The sequence below is a fragment of the Tinamus guttatus genome, unplaced genomic scaffold, assembly GCF_059628265.1.
Source record: "Tinamus guttatus ecotype Peru unplaced genomic scaffold, ASM5962826v1 Tinamus_guttatus_pri_ptg000199l, whole genome shotgun sequence".
In the NCBI taxonomy this organism is placed as follows: Eukaryota; Metazoa; Chordata; class Aves; order Tinamiformes; family Tinamidae; genus Tinamus; species Tinamus guttatus.
The window spans coordinates 97,554-120,628 of NW_028288733.1; the positions used below are offsets into that span (position 1 = coordinate 97,554).

General features: G+C 39.6%; 1 protein-coding gene across 1 annotated transcript in view; it reads right to left on the reverse strand.

Annotated features, from left to right (window-relative positions):
* MEGF10 (multiple EGF like domains 10) overlaps window positions 1-23,075 on the reverse strand; it is a 73,844-nt gene that overhangs the window by 13,866 nt on the left and 36,903 nt on the right. Inside the window, exons 10-15 of the mRNA XM_010222928.2 lie at window positions 21,407-21,527; window positions 17,812-17,975; window positions 15,083-15,185; window positions 4,362-4,508; window positions 1,973-2,107; window positions 1,663-1,791 (exon numbers count right to left, since the gene is read on the reverse strand). Of these exons, the coding sequence (XP_010221230.2) occupies window positions 1,663-1,791; window positions 1,973-2,107; window positions 4,362-4,508; window positions 15,083-15,185; window positions 17,812-17,975; window positions 21,407-21,527 (799 nt within the window). The remainder of the gene's footprint in view (window positions 1-1,662; window positions 1,792-1,972; window positions 2,108-4,361; window positions 4,509-15,082; window positions 15,186-17,811; window positions 17,976-21,406; window positions 21,528-23,075) is intronic.

Below are 23,075 nucleotides of genomic sequence, written 5' to 3' on the forward strand. Positions count from 1 at the left end.
GCCTGTTATATAAAGCAGACAAACGTCCTCTCCTATGGTCCATGAACACAGCTCCAGAAGAACCCTCCATTCATGCTTCTGGCACCATTTTCTTGTATTGATTCAGTGGTTAAATCCCTCCTCTTCCCAAATACTCCTATACTCTTCCAACAACCTAATTTCACCATAAAAGTACGGACCCAGCACCTACATTGCTACTGGCTTCCACAGGCACAGACCCCAAGTTTATTTTGATCTCATACAGAGTTGTGGATGCTGATCACTTCTTAAAATTTAGCCAGCCAAGAAGGTTTTCTTTTCTAAATTGATCAGATGTTACATTGCTCTGCTACAGAGCTAGTTAACCCAGTCCAGCCAAACAATGAATAACAGAAACCAATGAGGCATGTTATTAGGAAATGCACCTCCATGGAAACCCTGACACACTGATGGATCAAAATTCAAAAGATATTGTACTAGGGTCTCCTATAGCCACATTTATTCATAAAAACAGGTTGACTAAAGTTTTTGCACACACTGCAGGACTCTGAGCATTTTAGTACTTTATAAAATTGGTTATGCTTCCTTTGAGAATTTTCTTTCAGGTGTTTATTTCATGTTGTGATTAATTTGGATTGATCTAGCAATGTATCAGGAGAACATCTGATTATTTAATAAAATAACTCTGTGAAACAGAAGAAAATTAGGGCTAAGCTCTTCACCTTTTCAAATCAGGAACAGACTTCACATGTTTTAGCATAGCAAGACCATATGTAAATCAAGTGGATTACAATAACACTAAAAATGTGCATCTCTGAAAATTATTTTAAAATGAAGGAGAAAATCTTCTAAAAAGTGGTAAGTAATGATAAAATGTCATAATGTAATGAATTCTTAACAAAAACCCTCAAATGTTTAACAAGAAAAAATACGGTCCTGCACCTTGGGTCTTAGAAAATCCTGGCTCTGTGTGGTATGTGACTGCAGTGAAAACAACCCAATATTTCAGTGCCTCAGGAAGTCATTTGTAAAATATGTCTGTCATTCATAAGCTCTGTCATACTTGTGAATACAAGCCATGCCATGTTCATAACATTGTTGTTATGGGACTAGCAACTAGTCTCAAGCCACTATGCAAAGAAAGACTGACAGCATCATGGGAAGTGACTTCTGGTGTCCAGCAACCAGTCTAGTGTCCTGTCCAAAGGATGAAGATTCTTCAGTTTCTCCAAGGACAGAGATTTCAACCTCTCTAAGTGGCCTGTTCCAGTGCTTGACCACTCTCAGAATAAAACTATTTTTTTTCTTTTGTCTAATTAGAGTTGCCCTTGTTGCAACCTGTGAGCATCATCTCTTGGCCTTTCACTGTGCAATTCTGAGAAATGTCTGGATCCATCTTGTCGTAATTCTTCTTTGGCTACGGGAAGACTGCAAATAGATCCCCTCTTAGTCCCCTTTTGAGAGTCCTATGCTTCAGACCCCTAACCTTCTTAGAAAATTCACATGTTAATGAGTGTGTAATAGTGCAAATGAAACACAAAAAAAAAGGTGAATCTCTCTTCATTATACACAATTAAACCACCACTTCTCACTTAGAAAGTATTTTTTCACTAATACACAGAGAAAACAATTAGTCAGGGTTCAGCTATTGAAAAACAATGGAAAAAATGTGTTGACACTTACGCTGGGAGCAGTCACTGCCAATCCAGCCAGGGTAGCACTGACAAGACCGGTCGATAGGATTACATGTGCCGTTGTTGGTGCATGTGCAGATTCCAATGCAGTTCTTGCCAAATCTGCCACTGGGACACACTGAGAACAGGATAGCAGTATTAGATTTTATTTTTTTAGCACATGGATCATGTTTTCTTTATTTTAAGAAAAAAGAAACATAAATATTTTTGGTCTTATAGGCTTACAATAGATAAAATGAAAATTATTGGTGTCTACCAAGCATCACAGTAATTAGAGGAGTATTAATTAGAGCTTGTACCTTCATTACAAAGGGCTCCTGTAAATCCAGGTAAGCAGTCACATAATCCAGTAATGTGATGGCAGGGACCACTGCTGTGCACGCACTGGGGGCATGTCTGGCTGCAACGGTGTCCATAAAACCCAGGGGAACAAACTGGAAGTGGAAAGAACAAACTGTCACCATCGCTTGCACAGTCTATACAGTCATGAACTACTATTTAGTGGATTCACTGTTAACTTTGATTAGCTCTACTTCCTATATGCACAAGGACCATAATGTGGTGGTGACTAGTCATAAAGTTCCAATAAACATAGAATACTTTAAACATGTATAAAGTAGATTTGTATCTCTTCCTTGAGGGTTATCTATACTCTATTTAGTAACTGGTTAGTTCACATTCTATTATTCATCAAGCCAAATACAGTGTTACTTAAAACAAGGAACACAGAAACATTGTACTTGTTTTATTTTTGAAATATATAGACACTCTACCTATTTACATACTATACTTATTTGCTTATATACTGCACATCTTCTACCTCATAAACATCTTTTAAAAGATCTCATATTTGAAGAAAATTACTTGAAAAAAACACAGTGATAATTTTATCTGTTGCTGAGTAGAGTTACCGTAGACTTCAGCTTTGTAATGTCTCTTGTAACTCAGAATAAAAATCTAGACCATTTTAGCCATTACTTCACTGAAAAATGATGTATTAATGTTTTCAAGCCATCCTTTCAGCTAAGTATTCACTGTACTTATTACATGAGACAGTTAATTACACATCACCTCCCTATTTTTTCAGAACTTGAGATCAGAAAAATAGTCCTCCACTTAATGACTGTGCCAAAGGCACTAGTCCCTTTTATGCAGAACACCACAATCAGGCAAATAGACAGGAGAAGAAAAAAAGTAAAAAAGGTTGTTGCATGAAATCTCTTTGTTTCTCTAATCCCTCTGGGCACTCTTTATTTTTTCCTGATAAATTGGCATATTAGGCAATGCTTCAAGTGAAATATCTGTTGCAAAGCAAAGCAGCTATTAGCACTTAGAAAAACTAACTTGTTATCTTTTTAATATTTTAAATTTCATTTAAGTTTCAGCTTTTCAGTTATATGCTGTCAGATCTCCCTCGATATCTTACCTTACCCAAATGAAACAGTGCCTTAAGATCTTCCTGTTTACTGGAAAGGAATTTTCTGATTGGGATCCAAATTATTTGCATGACCTCCTGGCCTCAGGACCATGCATGAGAGACTGGCTCTGAGAGACATCGGAGGGGAAGCCACTTGTGTTCGTCACACACATTAGTTCCAAGGCACAAGGATGTTTTACATTTAGTCTACCTTTGGATTAACTGATTAACTGTAAAGCCTTCTGAGATTAGGTAGTGAGAATAATTACTGTACTTAGAAATGCTTAAGTGAAACTAATGCTACAGTAATGTATTTAGCAGTACCAAAGGCAACCACACTCTTCACCCCGAAACGCTGCTGTGCCTGGCTTCCTCTGGTTCTCCTTCATCTTCTCGGCAACCCTTTGCTGGGTCCTTCTTTCTTCCTGCCTCTTTTGGAGGGCAGTAGCCTCCTGTAGCCTCTCTGCTTGGCCTATTCCACCTGCTTCTTGATTCTGTTTCTGCGAGATCTCTGAAAACAGGGCCAGTCTCCCAGTGTGAAGAAGTCGGCATTGCTCTGTTCTGACCACCTTTCCCTCTCCCAGTGTGAACCAAGGACAACCAGGCAAGCTGTGACAAATCCCCTTGGATGGGTGGACATTTTGCACATCATCTTATTTTTGCCTCGCTGCTTCTGACACAATTTGCCTCAGTTCATGACTCTTCTCCTGCTAATGTTACACTTTACAGAGAAGAATTTTTAAAACAAAAGTATGTGTACCTATGATGCCTTTTACTTGCAGGGAGGCCTGATCCGATTGGCCATTCTTCACTGTTTCAGAAGAAATGTTAAATAAAAGCAATAATAAAGCTAATGATGGCTTCCAAACTCAAGGGGAAGCGAAGGATTTTAACTTTTGAAACTCAGGCACACATTATTTAGCTACCAGAATATGCCTTAAAAAAAATCAGTGTTGGTTAACCACTTTTGGAAATGTTAGCCTTAGAATGGACTCCCCTACCGTATTTATTTCTTATAAAGTCATATGCACAACAGAGTCACTGTACAAATAGTATATAAAAGTAAGGTTATACAGCAGCTAGAGGAAGACAGTTGAAAATACTGTTAACTTAAGTAGCATCCGTTTATCTACACTCACACCTTCTGTCAATTAAAATGTCCAAAAGAGGACTGTTTCACCAGTTTACACAGCAGTACAGAATTATATCAAACACATTCCAAGCAGGAGAGAAAGAAATGAGAGATTTCAAGGCATTTATTCCGTGCTTACTTCTCTGACACGTGGTGCCTCTGTAGCCTGGCGCACACTCGCAGATGCCATCATCGGGAGAGCACGAGGCTCCGTTTTTGCAGTAACAAGACAAGGAGCAGTTAGGGCCCCACTGTCCCTCCGCACACACACTGTCGCAGTGTATACCTGCAAATGCAGAGAGGGAGAATGGTCATCACTGGTACATTGAGAGCTCTTAGCCAGTCACAACTCGTACAATTAGTTTAAACTTTTGCTTTGTACAAGGACTGACACTTAAAACTCTGCTAACAAAAACTATTTATTAATACGCCACTAACAGCAGGAGAATAAAATAAGCTAAACCTGTATCTCTGCTCCTGCCTTCCCTGCATCCCCAAGCAGTGGATTTTTTAGATTCCTGTTTTGAGGAGAGGTGCATAAGGACTGATCCTAAGCTCTGCAACAGGAAAGTATTTCTGTAGCCAATTCACTTGAAAAATAAGAGCTCCATGGGATGCTACCTCCAGGCTTCTTGCCTGCTGATGCTTTAAGATCTACAAAGATGAATGCAAAACTCTCTATTACAAATATCTCCATCATTTTCCAAGACTTATATATATATATATGCATAAATATATATCTCCTTTTATTCATCTCACTTTCACTATTGACATATGCTATTTAACAACTAAAAACAGAAATGAAAAGCAGAAAGTAATTCAAACACAGCAAAAGAATGGCTTTCGCTTCCTCCACAGAGGCTGCTTCGAAACAGCAAAAGCGTATTCTCAACTTTGCTGTGTGGGAAATACATGACAAAAGGTACTGCAGAAACTTTTCTTTTTGAATGTAAGAATTCTTGAGGTCTGAGATAATTTAACGTAATAATGGGGAGCAGAATGCAGAATGACTTCTAATTAGCAGTGAGCTGATTACCGCTAAGCCTCATACCAAATGGAAAAATGTGGAAGGCACAAAAGGCTTCAGACCCGCCATGTGAGCATTCCAAAAGGCTGAGCCGCCACGGCGTTAGCGATGCTGGTCAGCCACTGTTTTGTCTAACCGCTTTTGGCACAAAATTGATTATCAGATCCCCATGACCTCAACCCCTATACATCAATCATAATGCAAACAGTGGATTGGAAACATGCAATTGTGGACTGTTTTATCTTTTTTTTTCTTTGCAAGACAGCAGCAGTAAACATACCCTTCTCGTTTGCTTTTTTTCCAATAGCCACATCTTTAAAAGTCCGGTGCATGTTCAGTGCCAGCAGGCACCACTGCAGCTCTCAGACTGTATTGTGTCTACACTACTTTGCATTAAAAATTAAGCATTATCGTGGTGCCTCTACTGAATGAAGAACTTCGCTAAGGGAAAAGTGGACTGAATCCAACCACAAGTATTTCTTGTTTTGTAAGTATTTGCAGCAAAATATGCCACAGGTTCACTGGCTGCCAGAGTCTTAAAAAAGCAACAGTTTCACATGTGACAAGAAAAAAAAACCTTTCAGCTTTGAAGAGCAAAACTCAGTGTTCGTACGCAACACTGAAAAATAAATCATCCCCATTTATTCATAGAGCCCACTCAGAGATAATTCCCCAGCCTCCAGGGCCTTATAAAGCAGTCTATAGCCAAGATCGAGTCTTTAATTAGAGAAAAGGTGAAATTCTGGACTCAAAATTGTGTGTTTCTTTGCAAGACAATCAACAGCTTGAATCACTGAACAAATACTTGATTCAACAGACTGCACCAAATAATCCTAGCGACAGAGAAAACATTTGGTTTTCAGAAGCCACATATTGAGTGGCAGACGACAATACATAGGTCAACCAGCAGCCCTGGGGTGACATTGATTATTTGATTAATATTGACCTGAAATTAATTTATTGCCAAAAACTGAGAATCGTAGGTATTTAAGTAAGTCCCTATTTGTGCATAAATAAATAAATAAATAAATAAATGGTGGTCTGAGAGATGCTGGTGAAGCACATGAACAAGATGAGCTCATTGCATTTTTTAAAACTTATTTCAGATGCTTAAAATTGCTCTGCTTGAGGTTCCCAAGTTTGGAAACTTGTGTTTTTAAATCGGTGAAGAAAACAAGCTCACACATTCAAGGGATGTCAGAACTAAACCTGACACTCCATTCGCCTGAGTATTATTTGTTATATCATACCCAGTGTCACTCAGTGAACCCTGCTAGAGAAAAGCCATTCTTTGCCGGGTTTTAATGGGTTTCTGTGGCGCTTGATACACAATGGTCACTATTAACAAGTCAGCAGTTGCCAAGAGTTACCATAGTGCATTATCTGAGATTATGTAGAGCAGTGACATACAATAACACCAGGCTCAATTATATCGTCTTGATCTGTGCACAGAGGATGCTTTATGACAGTGCCGTGTCAAAGGGTGATACTGGGTGCACTGGCATAGAAAAGACAACGAGCCCCATGCAACTTAGGACCACGATGCTTGAAAGAGCCAATCACACCATTAAACCCTCCCCCCCCCCCAAAAAAAAAGGAGCAAGCCCCTCCGGTAACCATCAGGGAAAATTCTCCATAGAGGAAAATGAAAAAAAAAAAAAAAGAGATAATCTTTTCTTTACTTCCACACCTCATGAGGTAGTCAGGTGAAGAATGGTATTTCCCCATTTACAGAAAAGAAAGTGCATCCTAAATACCACTGCATAATTATTATGACGATCTAATGTACTCAAGCTGTGCTGAATATTACATCATTTTCACTGTAGGACGTTTTTTATTAAATCTGCTATTGATCACTACCAGTTTGAACCTGTGTGCATGAGTGTGACAAAGAACAACTGCAATAAAGCTGGAAGACAAGACTGGTTCAGTGGCACTGAGTATCTTTATACAAATAGTTCTAAATTTTGTTTACCCACTTTTATTTAGATAAGCCCAAAATCACTTATAAAGAGAAAACTCACATTTTATAGCTGTAAAAAAATAAATATGTATGCCAGATACATAAGTATGATGTAAAGTCAGATGCTTTATATGAAATTTCAGCAGGGAAAGCTATGCTTTTATAAAATAGTCAGAAATCATAAAAATATATTTTTTATGTATATACATATATATCTTTTTACAGAAACCTGGAAGGGAAGATTTGACTTGGCTTTACCATAATGTCACCAATGGCGCACTGCCATATCATTGCCACCATTTAAAGACAGCACTAATTTCTTATGTGATAAAACTGCTTTTGGAAAGTTTGCGTGTTGATTTTGATACTGATAAGGGGATGGTGAGGAAGTGTTTTTGCCAGAGCCAGGGACAAAGAGCTCTTTGACGGCCTTGGAGTTGCTAGGCAATCGCTGAATGGGCATGATAAACTTCAGCTAAGCTGCTCTGGAGAAACGCTCATGCATTTAATGCCCAGTGCTTTATGCCAAGGGCCTTGCATCTAAATCAGCATTCCCCCAGCATCCGTAATTGCATGAATGAAGCAAAATAATTCTTGAGGGATACCAGTGTTTCTACCCACGCTTGGAGAGTGTTTACGTACTTCCTACGCTGTATATTTAATATGTTGTGACTCAAAGATCTGTCCAAGTCACTTCAACAGAGAGCTGATTTGCTCTACCACTTAAAAGGGGGAAAATCTACAAATTATTTCTTATGATCTTAAAAGACAAATTTATTATTGGATTAAGCACCATTTTTTCACTATTATGCTTCCATTAGAAGGATAGGAAGTTATGCAAACTTTAAAGACTAATGATTTAATATATCTTGTAAAGAACATGTATTTGTTATATAATTTGTCTTCATGGCACATGGAACTTTCCAGTACAGTCTCAGAATTACAGCCTGTTTTTATATGGCTGTACTTCTCATGTAGCAGCATAAACCAGAGGAGAATCTGGCCCTCAAAACTTGGAGAAATCTTGATCTCATTAAAATCAAGGATAAAATTCCATTACGCTCCAAGTTCTTTCCTTTTAAATTTAACTACTTGAGGAAAGCTGTGGTAAACACCAGAATGTTTCTGCTGAAGGAAGCTAGGACTGCTGATAGGGGAAGGCTTGGTGAAGGTGAGTGAGGCAGCTTGGGAAAGAGGTGCAAAACTTCAGAGGCATTATTTAGAAATGCTCTCATTGCCTTAAGGGAAGAAGAGGCCTCACTCTTAAGCTGAAGAGTGCTGGAAGAATAGATATAAATGTCTCAAATTAAGTTGCTAATGAAAAGATCCATGATTTTTCTCCAGAAGTTCAGACTGTTGCTTCTTCACTGCCGCAGGACTAGAGCAGAAGAGCTTCTGCCTGGGAGCTTTTGTAGGAAGCCGGCTACAAAAAAACTCCCATACAAAAACTGCGTTGTGTCAGAGTTTGAAGAAACTGCAGTATCTATAATTTCTAGTAGAAAAATCACTTGTGAGATAATCCTGTTCTCTTCCCAAAGATCGTATCCAAAGTGGTATTGCTGTTGCACACTATTATCCAGTTCAGTGATACTTTTTTTCTCACCTAGTACCTTTCAGGTAACCACAAGAAAATAATATTCTCCTTTTCTTGCCTTCTTGGCAGGTAAAGAACAAATGTATTCAATTTACCAATTTAGAATTGTCCTTAAAAATATTTCCTTCCCCATCATGAAGACTCATCACAATGCATAGCAATAGAACAGACACAATGAAGTCCTATCTTAGGACAGGCCAGCACCCTTACTAAATAATACAGAACCTGTCTCCCTCATTTTGGGAAGTAAATATGCATTTTCTCACGCCACCGGGTCCACATGTGATTTCACTCTGTGCCATTCTGAACATTCATGCTCCCAAGGCAGAAATCAGCAGCAGTAGAGGGAAACCTCGGATCCCAGCAGCCAGCCTAGGACAGCAAGGGGATCGGCTCAGGTGCACTGGGCATTAGCACCCTATGTGCTGTTCAGAGGCAGATCATTTGTCAGCATTAAGCTGAGGAAGACCTTTTATATCTTTTTTTCTTGTACACAGCATGAAAACTGCCCCCCATATTCACATTAAAAGCTAGACTTCTTGTCCACGCTCCCTAGGGAACCAACATATTTACACGGGCAAGGCGGGGGCAAGTCTCTCGGTGGGCAATCCAGCAGCAAAGGTGCTTTTTGGATATCATGTCAGGAGCATGTGGGATGGCACAGCAGTTCCTTGAAGGAACAATGCATCCAGGGCCGGACAGCGTGACCAGCGCCAGCAGGTGGCCAGCTCAGCGAAAAGCCACCAACACCCAATCTGTGTTGGACACATGGAGCCGCTCTGTGCGCTGGGGTTACGCAGGCTCATGCTACTGCATCTGTCTTTTCCATAAAACAAAGCTGTTGTTTTGGTACAGACAGCAGACCGGTGGTATTTTGTAATCTCCGGCATCATATAACCTCTCAATTGATATTTAAAGTTACAATCAGTGTGACATGGCATTTCTGCAAGAACTGAAAGATCCAAGAAAACCATGTCCAACAAAGCACAGGAGTAATGTTTTACCACTAATAAGCCAAGCATCCGAAGGAAAACCTTGGCTCTTCTTACAGTGACTTAATGGGAAATCTTGGTTTGCGAGGATATAAATTCTCTAATTTTTTAGGCATCTCTCAATTACAGTATAAACTACTAGGAGAGATTTAACTATCATTAAAGAGACTTAACTATCTAGGAGGAGAAAAAAGTTTATTACACCGTTCTTCTGCTTTATGACTCTCTAATGCTTCTTCCTCTTTTCCACTGTTCAACTATTGCAAGTATACCAAATTAAGAGAAGTTAATTAAAATTACAGTTAAAATGATAAAGGATGTTTTGGGGCAAACATCACCCTCAGTGTGGGCGGACTTTCCTCATTTGTACCATCATGTCATGCAGCTCCTGGAACATGTTTGAATTGTGAGACTGCCAGGAAAAGCCAACAGTGTTAACTCTCACTTTTCGAAGAAAAATTAAAAACTGCTCTGTAATGAGCACTGTTGGTAAAAATCACAGAGAAATCTTCAATGGGAGTCCTACAAGCAAAACAACTTTGGGTTTTTTTTTTTGAGTGAAAGATGCAAGTATGCTCTTAGGTAACAGTAGAGAACAGAACAACAGTGTAATTTTTTAAAGGATTAATTCTAATTACTTATTGAGTTTTATGATCACGCATGACATAATAGAATTTGCAGTTTTGTTTATAAACGAAGAGCAAAAATTAACATGCATATTCAAAAAGAAGGAAAGAATTATTTCAAAAACTAAACTATATGGCATCTTATTTGTGTCTTAATGCTCAATGCAGCTGAATCTTTACACCAAATCAAAGGGTAGTCTGTCAGTTAGGCTGCCTTAAGCTACTCAGCTATAACTCTTTTGCCAGCTTAAGAATCACAGAATCACAGAGTGGTTGAGATTGGAAGGGACCTCTAGAGATCACCTAGTCCAACCCCCCTGCTCCAGCAGGGACACCTAAAGCACAGGGACACCACGTGGCACAGGGTGGCATCCAGGCAGGTTTGGAAGATCTCCAGAGGAGGAGACTCCACAGCCTCTCTGGGCAGCCTGTTCCAGGGCTCTCTCACCCTCACAGTCAAGAGTTCTTCCTCATATGGAGATTAAATTTCCTACGTTTCAACTTGCACTCATTACCCCTCATCCTGTCACCGGCCACCACGAAGAACAGCCTGGCCCCATCCTCCCTACAATCACCCCTCAGGTACTTGAACATGTTGATCAAATCTTCTCTCAGCCTTCTTTTCTCCAGACTAAACAGGCCCAGCTCACTTAGTCTTTCCTCATACGATAGCTGCTCCAGTCCCTTAATCATCTTTGTTGCTCTCTGCTGAACCCTCTCCAGCAGCTCCACATCCCTCTTGTGCTGGGTAGCCCAGAACTGCCCCCAATACTCCAGGTGCGGCCTCACCATTGCTGAGCAGAGGGGCAGGATCCCCTCCCTCCACCTGCTGGCAACGCTCCTCCTGATGCAGGATCCAGGATCCCATTGGCCTCCCTGGCCACGAGGGCACATTGCTGCCTCATGGGTAACTTGTTGTCAACCAGGACTCACAAATCCCTCTCTGTGGAGCTGCTTTCCAGCAGGTCAACCCCTCATCTGTCCTGGTGCCTGGGGTTATTCCTCCCCAGGTGCAGGACCCTGCACTTGCCCTTGTTGAACCCCCTGAGGTTCCTCTCTGCCCAACTCTCCAACCTGTCTAGGTCTCTCTGAATGGCAGCACAGAAGCCTTAAGCCTCTTCTTTACTTCCAGGACGAGTGTGCACTGTACCAGGTTAGGGTCCCATGCAGTGTGTTCCTTGTCTCCCTCCCTCCACCAAATTATGGCACAACTGTGTCGTCCCGCACAGGAAAAATTGCCACCTACAATTTATTTCTGCAAAGTTATATACCAAAGCCCTTCATGAAATTCCCTGGGGAAAGTGCAAGCTGCTAGATCTAAAGAAAATACTACACTCAAAGTATCCTTTTAGAAAATATATATAACTTCGGTGCATCAAAACATTTGGGGAAATTCATAATGGATTCATCACCTCATTCATGTCAAAAAAGAAGAGAGACTCACGGTTTACATTCTTAAGCTTCCTCAAATGTACCCCTCTAAATGTTCATTAGAAATCCTTAATTTGGGTCAGATTAGCATTGGAGTGACCCAAGGGCATGTATTTTTATTCATTTTATTTTGGTAAGTACTATTAACCACCAAAGCCAAGCAAGTCAGATAACTACTTTAACAAATCTAATCTAACATCACTTATTATACGGTAATACTTTATTTTCACAAATTCCCCACCTGCTTAACCTATTGTGCATACAAATATGTATACAATAAGCCTTCTTAATCCTACAGTCTAATGCTATCTTTGCAATGTAATGTTACAGTACAGCTATTTGAGAACCTGTTTCTAGAGGTTTTTTTTACTTTTAAACCCTTCCAAATATAAGTCACTACATAAGTAAAGACAGATTCCTGGTGGGTCAGATTACTCTGACATATGAAGTGTGGGAGGAGGATTTTTCCAGACATTGGGTACAAAGTTAACTATCCTGTTTATGTCTTATTGTGTGTCTAGGCATCTAGACACCAACGTGTTGAAACTAGTCTCTGATATGTTTACCGTTCTGATGACACCGTCCGGAGACGAATAACTCAAGCTTATCAATAATCATGCATTGTCTCTTTACTGAAATGTTTTTCCTTTTTAAATATGAAGAAAAGAACGAGTCTTCATTAAAGTCAAGAATACTCCTTCCATTTCATTACCTCAGTTGAATTAAAGTGTAGTCAAGATAAATAGTATTATTTAAAGTCCTCAGTCACATCTTTGGTTAGATACACTACACTGCCTGGGTCATAGTTGTTTTATTCTGCTTTAAGAAGTTTATTTACATACAATTGGTCATTCTGATTATTTGTCTCACTGCTGGAAGACAAGACTTATTTTGAACAGTATTCAGAGAACTTGCGAACACCTGACTCTATGCACCAAAGCTATTCAAGCAACTCTTCACATGCTTTTACATGGTTATTTTTATTCAGTAAGTTTACTAGCTTAGGAAATTTTATTTTGATTAGATTCAAACAGAAGTTGTAGCAAGTATGTTCACACATGTAAACACACTCACAGAATGGTTGATGCTGAAAGGGTCATCTGGAGATCACCTAGCCCAGTCCCACTGCTCTAGCAAGGTCACCCACAGCATGTTGCCCATTGATGGCTTCTGAATGTCTCTAAGGAAGGAGACTCTCCAAACCTTCTGGACAACCTGTGGCAGTGCTCTGTCATCCTCATGGTAAAAAAGATTTTTCTCATCTTCAGACAGAACTTCCTGTATTTCAGTTTTTGCCCACTGCATCCCATTGCCTCTCATCCTATTTTTGGGCAACACTGAGAAGAGTCTGACCTTCCCTGCAGATATATATTGGTAAGATCCCCCCTTTCAACCTTCTTTTATGGAGACCGAAGAGTCCCAGCTCTCTCTGACTTTCCTCATGAGAGATGTTTCAGTCCCTTAAACATCTTATTAGTAGCCCTTCTGAGACTACCTGAGAATGAGGGAAACAGTTATAAAGGCAGTAAACTCTGTAACAAGATAACATAAAAAGGCAAAGTAGTGTCTCTAGAAACAATACTAGATGCGATAATGCAAATAGTATTTTTTTTCAGAATTCACTCAGATGCCTTTTATTTATATTTGCACTCTTGTGTCCCCCATTTCCCAGGGACATTTGAATGCCTGAGTTTCAGTCATGCTGCACCTTGCGGGAAGAGAATAAAATCAACAAATATCTAGCTCAGTTAGGTGACTGCATTCAGTGGAAGCCCTCTTTCACACTGAATAGGGTCACAACAGGGAGACAGGCTGCTTCAAAGAACCTAACAAAAGCTGAATATACAACAAATTACACAGGCGAGAAATGGTGGTTGTGTTCCAAGGCAAAGCAGGAAACTTTCCTGCCTATGTTCGTATCCTCCTCAGATTTTTCCCACACTCATAATCATAAAAGTCACGTTCACCCAAACAGGCAGTAGAAATAACACCATGTGAGCTGTGACCAATTACATTCAATCAACCTGAAATTTAAATACTTGGAGCAAAATGTCTCTGACCAGACATTACAAAACTTTAAAATATATATATACTTAAAGGAAATCAAATCTTAGGGAAAAAATCAACAGGGATTATATCTGAGGACCTTGGCGAACTTTTTGTGAGCACAATACTTCACTAAATTTGTCGAATTAATCACTTGCTATAGATTACTCACTTTCATCTAATATGCCTGGAAGCACCAGAGGGAAAAACAAAACAAAACAAACAAAAAAAACTTATTTCATGGACGGTAAGTCAATTCTGAAAATGTTAGCTTATAAATGAGTGAGATGATAAATACTGCTGGACTGTAACTGAAATAACAAAACAAACTCCTTTCCTACCACAGCAGGCACATATTTGCTTCACCTAAAGTGTGCTTCTTCATGCTGACTTTTCCCTACCAAACAGAATCATTCCATAAATACTGGGGACATGAAACCATACCCTAGCCATAATATAGTACGGTAGTGAGATACAAAGTGCAGAATAGACCAAAAAATAAACTTACAAGATGAAGTAAGGACAGTTATTGAAGATGGAAATGTTTTTCTAGTAGTTCGAGCTTAGAGATCCATGTGGGAAGAAAAACTACCTTCTACAGGTAAAGGGGGCATTATCTTAATAGCCTGCCCTTCTTCTTAGCTTAACTGTGTTGTTCTCTTTCTTAAATCTTGTTTTCCCCCAACGAGATCATTCAAAAGCAGCATCAAACACAATTTTGATGAACATGTTACATATGTCAGAGAAGCTACGTGAAAAAAAATGTTTTTCATACAGAACAAAATATGCGCAGAGCAAATTTTTTTTGCGAAAGTTTCTGAGAAACTAAACTTACAACTTCTGCAGGAGTTAGTGTCTTTTTGCTGCCTAATCAAAGCTTTCCAGGTTCCTGAAAGAGATACTTTCCTTACCAAGGCTGCCAGCACGACCCTGCATATCTGCAGTTATTTCCCATTTTCATTAAGAACCATCTCGTGGAGGTGCCTGAGTTTTAAGACTCTCAGACCCCAACAAGAATTGCGGTGCCCATGATCCCAGGAAGGGATGCAAGAACCCACAGAACAGCTGCCTTTCTCCTTCCAACCCCACTTACCCCTCTTAGACCCAACAAATGAAAGTTAACAACTGTTCCCATCATACTGGAAATCTCTCATCAACCTTCTCAACAATCTCTTTTGTACCTGACCATCCTGGTAGGCAGCGGCAGTAACCAGTGGTTGGATGACATCCATCTGCGTGGCTGCAGTCACAGCGCTCAGCACAGCCCATGCCATACGTACCATCCTGGGGACCAAAAATGCCGAAATGAGAAATTGAGATTTGAAGTCCTGCCTCACAAACCGACTGTCAATCTCTCCTGAATCCATAACCAGCTTACTTTCAGCAAAACAATTCTGGCTTCTAGTAAATTATAATAGTCTACATTTTCTTTCATTCACTCAAATATATCTAAATATTTGAATCTTACTTCTGTACTTCTTAGTAAGTTGTCACATACATTTTAGGAGCAATACTGTATGAAATGAATCCAAGAACCTGGTCTGTACAGAGTATGAATTTAAAACTGTTCTCTCAAAAGAAGACAAAGTGCAACACTAACGTGAAATTATAGCAAGCTTGTCAGAGCTAAAAGAAAATCTTGGGAACACCAGACCTGGGAATATGATCATGTTTTGGAGACTACTTATACCAAAGAAAACAGAAGAAAGCACATAAGGTTTAAAACCTGACATAGCCAAATCATTTAAATTCAAGGGTAAAAAATAGTCACAGTCATGTTAAAAATTGGAATAAAACCTGTATCAAAATTCATCTGCTGTTCTTTGAGGTTCATGCCTACATTTCTACAGAGTTCCTCAGAATTTTGCTATTCAAATCACACTTTTTCAAGTCTTAAGAGAACAAAATCATACACTGCTCAAGAACAAGGAGCGTTCTGCTGGTCTCAATAATCCACTAAACACCAAAAAAAAAAAATACATCAGATCAGATACACCAGATCAGATTTTGAAATACAAGAAATCCTTAAATATAATACTGAAAAGAGATAATTATAGTCTGCTGTACATTTTGTCCAACGGATTGGGCAGTAATAGACTATTAACATTAATAACATATTAAAGTGATTGGGCAGTAATATTAATTTTCTAAGTGTACTGAAACAAATTGAAATATGCTGATTAAATAAATTGCCAGCAACTGTGGTTCAATGAAGAAAAAAATGCAGATGTCATAGAACATATCTCAAGTACTTCTCTGTTTGCTGCTCTGGAATTTTGTGGCAAAAAATGTGTTGAAAATACATAAAACCTTTTGGTTATTGTTTGATAGAGAGAGAAAGAGAGAGAGAGGGGGGACACACATGCAAGAAGAAGCACACTGAGGTATTTGATATGGAAATGTACTATAAGCATTGTTTTCCTAGAATTGAAAGAGTGAGACAAATGCCATGAAACAATACCTTGCTCTTTTACTATGCCAGTTCTGGAAGAGCTAATGGATTAGAAAATTTCATCATCTGAAGATCTTATCAGAATCAGGCACTAAGTGGTAAACAAACCTGCCTAAAAAATATGATTTCTGTTGAAGATGCACTCATGCTTTTGTTGGAAAAACTGTATAAATAGGGAGTGATAGTATTCTTACTGGCTTTCCAGAATGATTTGACACATTTTCTGTATCAGTGAATATAGTACCATAACTAAAAACTGAAAGCATAACACCCTGGAAAAGATTGCTTCTGAATATTCTGAGAGCAGTGCAAAACATCAGACTTCCATTCAAAACAAAGGTGTGGCCTTCAATCCTATGCTGTAATTTGGCTGCTCCTACCATGTCATTGCTCAACAATGTTTGTTAAAAGCTTGTATATGACATGGGTGAGGAATTACAGTCTCCCTGTTCAGTTCAGGTAATCCATTTGGGTTAATTGTGTTAGACCAATAACTACTGTATGGATAGTTTTGCAAATGTGAAAGGAAGAAATAGAGAGGAAAAGGGCCAGGGAGAAGGAATAAGTTTTTTAAAATATGAAGTTTGTTAAAATATTTCCAGAAAATTCAAGTCATTGTGGGAAGAAATGGGTGCTGGAAGGCCCCAGTTTCACACAGAATATTTCATTTTTTGTTTATGAAATATATTCCAAAGAAAACAATTACATAATTATGCAAATTATTTTTCAATTATACTTTTTTTACATTTTGAAATTATGTGTTTTTAATGGCTTCTCTAAACTACATATTACAAAATGGAGCTGAACTAATTAGAAGCATGTCTTTGCCTGTGCAGTGATTTCTAATCTATGTGTTTCTCAAAGTCTGAGAAATAAGAGAAGCCAAAATCCTAACACAAGGCAACACTCTGAAACAGGATCAGGTGATAAGGGGGCCTACATATCCAACCAAAAAGGAAAGTTTGTCATTCATGCTTTGCTGCAGATATAAATTTATTAGAATCATTTTGCTAGATGTGGAATATTTTTCTTACATTTTTCACCCATGTGTTCCATCTAAAGTAGCTTCATGGGAGCAATTTGGATAGCATTTTATTTCTGATTAGCAGCTGAAAGAGAGGGAAAAACCTGGTAATAAGTTTTTCAACACATTCTAAAGCAGCTGGTGAAATGTTCAAGGTCAGGCTTTTGAGGGTAAAAGCACAAAAAATACTCATCTTTGAAACTTATTTTTGTGTAGGCATTTCTTGGATGGTCATCTTGCCTACATTCACACAGTGGAACTCTTCCAGAAAATTTCTTGAGGCATGTCACAGATCTTGAACGCCAACTGAGAGCGGACACCAACCAGAGGAAAAGCTCCTTAGGAGACTTTGCCTCATGAACCCAGAAGAACCGCACGAGCTTCTCTTTGCCCCATACCCTGTACGTGATGCTCAGTGAAACATATGAAATTACCTGGCAAGGGAGTTCACATTTTTCTCCTCTCCACCCAGGGGCACAGGTACAGGTTCCGTCCAGAGCATTGCAAGCCCCTCCATTGAGGCACTGGCAAGTCAAGTTGCAGCCAAGTCCCCAGGTACCGCTGGGACAATTTATCGAGCAGTCTACACCATGCCAACCTGCCAAAAATAACAATTAAAGTGACAAATTAATCAACTCCTCCACCATTCTTCACTACAGACAGGTTTTCTTCTACCTCCCATTTAAAATCTTGCAGAGATTCACAATAATATCAGGCTAACATTAACTACAGGACACTACTATCCTCCACAGATGAAGGCTTGTCTGAATTCACACAAAGGTGCCCTTGAGCATCTTGTAACAGCTGTGCACAGCACACACATTGCAAATAGCTGCCAACGTTTGAAAGCAATTGATGGGAAACCTGAAAGGAAAACATAGACACCTTGAAACTTCACTAGGAAGCAGTTAACTATCCTGAAAGTTTTAAGGGACAGCCTGAAAAAAATAGGGGTGTTTTCCCTATGCTTGTGCTGCTGCTTTCACAATTCTTCCATCAGTATTTAGTGCTGACAAGTCAGTGGTATGGTTGTAACTGAAATTTCAGCGAAAAATAATAGAGGAAAAGAAAGACGGAAAGACGGAAAGACGGAAAGACGGAAAGAAAGAAAGGAAGAAAGAAAGAAAGAAAGAAAGAAAGAAAGAAAGAAAGAAAGAAAGAAAGAAAGAAAGAAAGAAAGAAAGAAAGAAAGAAAGAAAGAAAGAAAGAAAGAAAGAAAGAAAGAAAGAAAGAAAGAAAGAAAGAAAGAAAGAAAGAAAGAAAGAAAGAAAGAAAGAAAGAAAGAAAGAAAGAAAGAAAGAAAGAAAGAAAGAAAGAAAGAAAGAAAGAAAGAAAGAAAGAGAGAAAGAAAGAAAGAAAGAAAGAAAGAAAGAAAGAAAGAAAGAAAGAAAGAAAGAAAGAAAGAGGAAGGAAGGGAAAGAAAGGAAGAAAGGAAGAAAGGAAGGAAGGAAGGAAGGAAGGAAGGAAGGAAGGAAGGAAGGAAGGAAGGAAGGAAGGAAGGAAGGAAGGGAAAGAAAGGAAGAAAGGAAGAAAGGAAGAAAGGAAGAAAGGAAGAAAGAAAGAAAGGAAGAAAGGAAGAAAGGAAGAAAGGAAGAAAGAAAGAAAGAAAGAAGCATAAGGAAAACATAATGCTGAAATAGTGCATAAGCTAGATTTCTACAAGGACCCAGAAATCTTTTAGACTGTTTCTGTTCTCCTTTGCAAATCCAAAAAAAAAAAAAAAAAAGTAATGGAAAATGTTTTCAAAAGCTGCATTCACCACTATGACTGATAGAAATGATTCACAGCCTGAGCACTAGATAGACAGAAATGTAAATAGGTTTTCAAACATTTGATCATCTATTGGGCTTGAGAGAAACCAAGTGAATGAGTCATATGTTATCATCAACAATGACAAAAGCCAAGTTTCTAATTTTGTACTCTGTTTACAGTTAAGTGAGGGGAAAAATAATTCTGCGCTGAGCCTAATCAATAGGCTATCCAAAACACATGCAGTGAAATGAATCTGCCTCATGCCCTGGATTGATAAATTCAGAATTTAGAGGTCACTTCAGGAAAAAAACACTACACTTCCGTAGGTAGAAAAATGAAATATTTTCTCAGATTTATAAGTTTCCATCTATCTCTCCTTGAATAGTTTCCCATAATATAAGCATCACAAAAAGAGGCAATTCCACAAAGGATAACAAGATTTGGAATGTGCCTATGACAGATGGGGTATATTCTCTTACCATGCACTAACCCACCCACACAAACATGTTTTCTTCAGAGCTAGAGCTTGTTCCTAATGCATCAGGAAGACTGAACAGTAATATGATTATTAATTCAAAATGAAGAAGTAGGGTTTTCTGAAGGAGGAAGTGAAGCAGGGAAGACATATAGTTATATGAAACAGATGAAAACAAAAGGAATCCTCATTTCATTTAAACTAATGAGATTTTTCTCACTGGCTCAGTGGTGTCCAATCAGCCTTTAAAATGCTGGACATCTGAGATATTTTCCATATGCAGGTAATATCCCTATCTCTTCAGGGAGACCTTATGTCATTGCTTTTGATTTAGTGGCTGGATCCAACAGTAATTTTTATATGACGAGTGTTTGATTTTAGCCTAATAAATCCATTTTTCTATTTGCAGTCCCTTTTCATCTTAGTATGATTAAAATCTGCATCACGTACAAGCAGATAGGGTTATGCACAGCTCAGGAGAACAGTTTTTCTCCTCCCAGTCTAGCTACTGAGCAAAGACACTCAACAGAGTTACATCTGCTCTGTTGCAGCTGATGGGAGGAGAAGCTGCAAACCCTGCAGAGTTGCTACCAGACTGATTTAACAGTATCAATCCCTGGCTTATTCAGTGCCCATTTGCCTAGGTAACTCGACCACTTCTCTGTCACACTCAGCCTTCCTGTATTTTCATTAAATGTATTTTGGAGGGCGTGAAGGGGGTGTTTGTAACACAGTGTAGGCATGGGATTCACTCAGGAATGTTCGCTGCCCTCTCTCTTCTCAGCAATCCAGCATCACAGCTGAGAGATGCTTTTGACCTTTCCCACAGAGAGGAAGAAACAAGAGAACAACAGGTTCTCAATCTTTATATTTCAAGAGTGTAACTCTCCATGGAACTTGGTATTATAGTCTAGGTTGAATGGGCTGCACATGGACTTGTAGATCTTTACATGGAAAAGCATCTTGGCAGAACCTGTGCTGCAGGGTGGCTAAGCTAGTGCAGCTTCTGCCAACACCTTAACTGGCACTTGCTTCCAAAAGGTATACAGGGACATATAGGTTCAGGTGGAGCATATACCAACCATCTAGTGGTGAGTAGAGAGCAGTAGGCAGAAGAGCTGAGGAGGCTGAGTTCATCTGCACTAAGACCGGAAGATGCAGAAATTTTCTGAAGGAGACATGGGATGGCCCTGTGGATGGTGATGGCACAAAGACCCACGAGGTTGGGAAGGCAGGCATGCAAGTTTGTCATAGAATCATTAAGGAAAAGTGTATTCTATTGAAAACCATATAGGTATCAACACAAGTATTAAACTGGCAGGTAGAAAACTGCATCTCTGCAATGCTGAAGCAGGCGAGGATGGCAGAAGAAGGACTGAGAGTCCGACTGTTTTGCGGACTGAGAGGCAGCAAGGCAGTGTTTTCACTGGGAAGGCTGCCATCAAATCCATTGCACATCAGTAGCCACTTTACCAGCTCCTGGCACTTCCACAAGAACAAAGTCTGTCTGATAGACAAGTCTGGCAAAGTCTGGCATCCTGTCTGAAGGTAAATATTCGTAATCCACCCAGCCATGGCATCCATCTTATTGTGAAGTGCACAGAGCAAACACGAGGTACATGTGCTCTTCCCTGAGCAGATGTTTTCCCATTTGTCACCTCCCTGAGCAGCAGAAGTAGGAAGTAGCTACTGGCATGGCTTGCAAGGTTGTCTGGTTTTTACTAAGTTTCTTTTCTCTACTACAAACTTGCTTTGCCTTTATGATTATAGAAATTTCAGAGTTAATCTGAAAATATTCTTACCTGCTTTGCAGGTACAAGAACCATCCACTGGTGAACAGATGGCTTCATTTTTGCAGTTGCACACAGAAGAACAATTTACTCCATATGTTCCCGGAAGACAAGGAGTACCACAGTCAGCACCCTGAATTATACAAAATTAGATTTGCAAAGCTATTTTAGGAGGTTCCGACAATAAAACAATAACTGACAAATGACTTGCATCTAAGATTGACTGACTGTGAAGACTGACTTAGGAGGTCTGACTTCTAGGCTGGGGACCAGAAAGTCCACAGTGCAAAACTGTTTTAAGTTGCCATCAAATCATCCTGAATTTAAGGGAAAGCTTTTTGCAGAGCTCTTCATGCTCTTTAAGATTACAGTAAGCATTAGTTTTAGCCTAGTTGCTAGGAAAGCGCATGTCACATATCTAACAGCACTTGGTTAGCCCAAGGGTGAGAATTTTAACTAATGAAGAAGCGATTTATGACAGCAAAATCTAATATAAAGTACCAATTCAATGGAAAATAACAGTCAGGGATTTTTTTTAAAACATAACATGGTAGAAGTTTGCACAGCACTTACCACTTAAAGAGGAGTAATATTAAAAATATTTTCTACAATATGTTATTAGCATCCAATGTGTAGGTAACAGCAAAGGTGTGTAAAAAACAATTAAAAGTGTGAACTAAATTATAAAAAACATCATCTTGTCTAAGGCATCTCTGGATGGAGCATAAGGAATTGATGCAATAATAACCGAAACCTACACACAAGTTTCCTAGTTCCTCATCTTATTCACATCATTATTGCATATGCTAGGTTATGCTAGGTCTTACTATTCCCTTATAAAGTATTAAAAAAGGAAAAAAAAAAAAAAAGAATACAGACTTTAATAGTTTTATTCCAGGACTGAAAGTTAATCACACATATTGCCTTTTTCTGATCCTTATGCTACAGTACACCAAGTGGATGTTGTCTACCTTGACTTTAGCAAGGTTTTCGATACAGTCTCCAATAACATCCTCATTAGGAAGCTCAGGAAGTGTGGACTGGATGAGGGGGTAGTGAAGTGGATTGAGGACTGGCTGGATGGCAGAGCACAAAGGTTGGTGATAAATGGGGCTGAGTCTGGTTGGAGGCCTGTGCCCAGTGCTGTCTCCCACAGATCAGTGCTGGGCCCAAGCTGTTCAACTTGTTCATCAATGACTTGAACAAGGGCAGAGAGTGCCCAAATTGCAAATTTGCAGATGAGTGGCTGACACTCCCAAGGGCTGTGCTGCCATTCAGAGAGACCTGGACAGGATGGAGAGCTGGGCCAGAGAGGAACCTCATGAGGTTCAACAAGGACAAGTGCAGGGTCCTGCACCTGGGGAGGAATAACCACAGGCACCAGGACAGATTATGGGTTGCCCTGCTCAAAGCAGCTCCGTGGAGAGGGATTTGGGAGCCCTGGTTGACAAGAAGTTAACCATGAGGCAGCAGTGTGCCTTGGTGGCCAAGAAGGCCAATGGGATCCTGGCCTGCATCAGGAGGAGCGTTGCCAGCAGGTGGAGGGAGGGGATCCTGCCCTCAGCTCCCTCAGCTCTCCTCAGCTGAGATCCCTCAGCTTTGGTGAGGCTGCACCTGGAGTATTGGGGGCAGTTCTGGGCTCCCCAGTACAAGAGGGACGTGGAGCTTCTAGAGAGGGTCC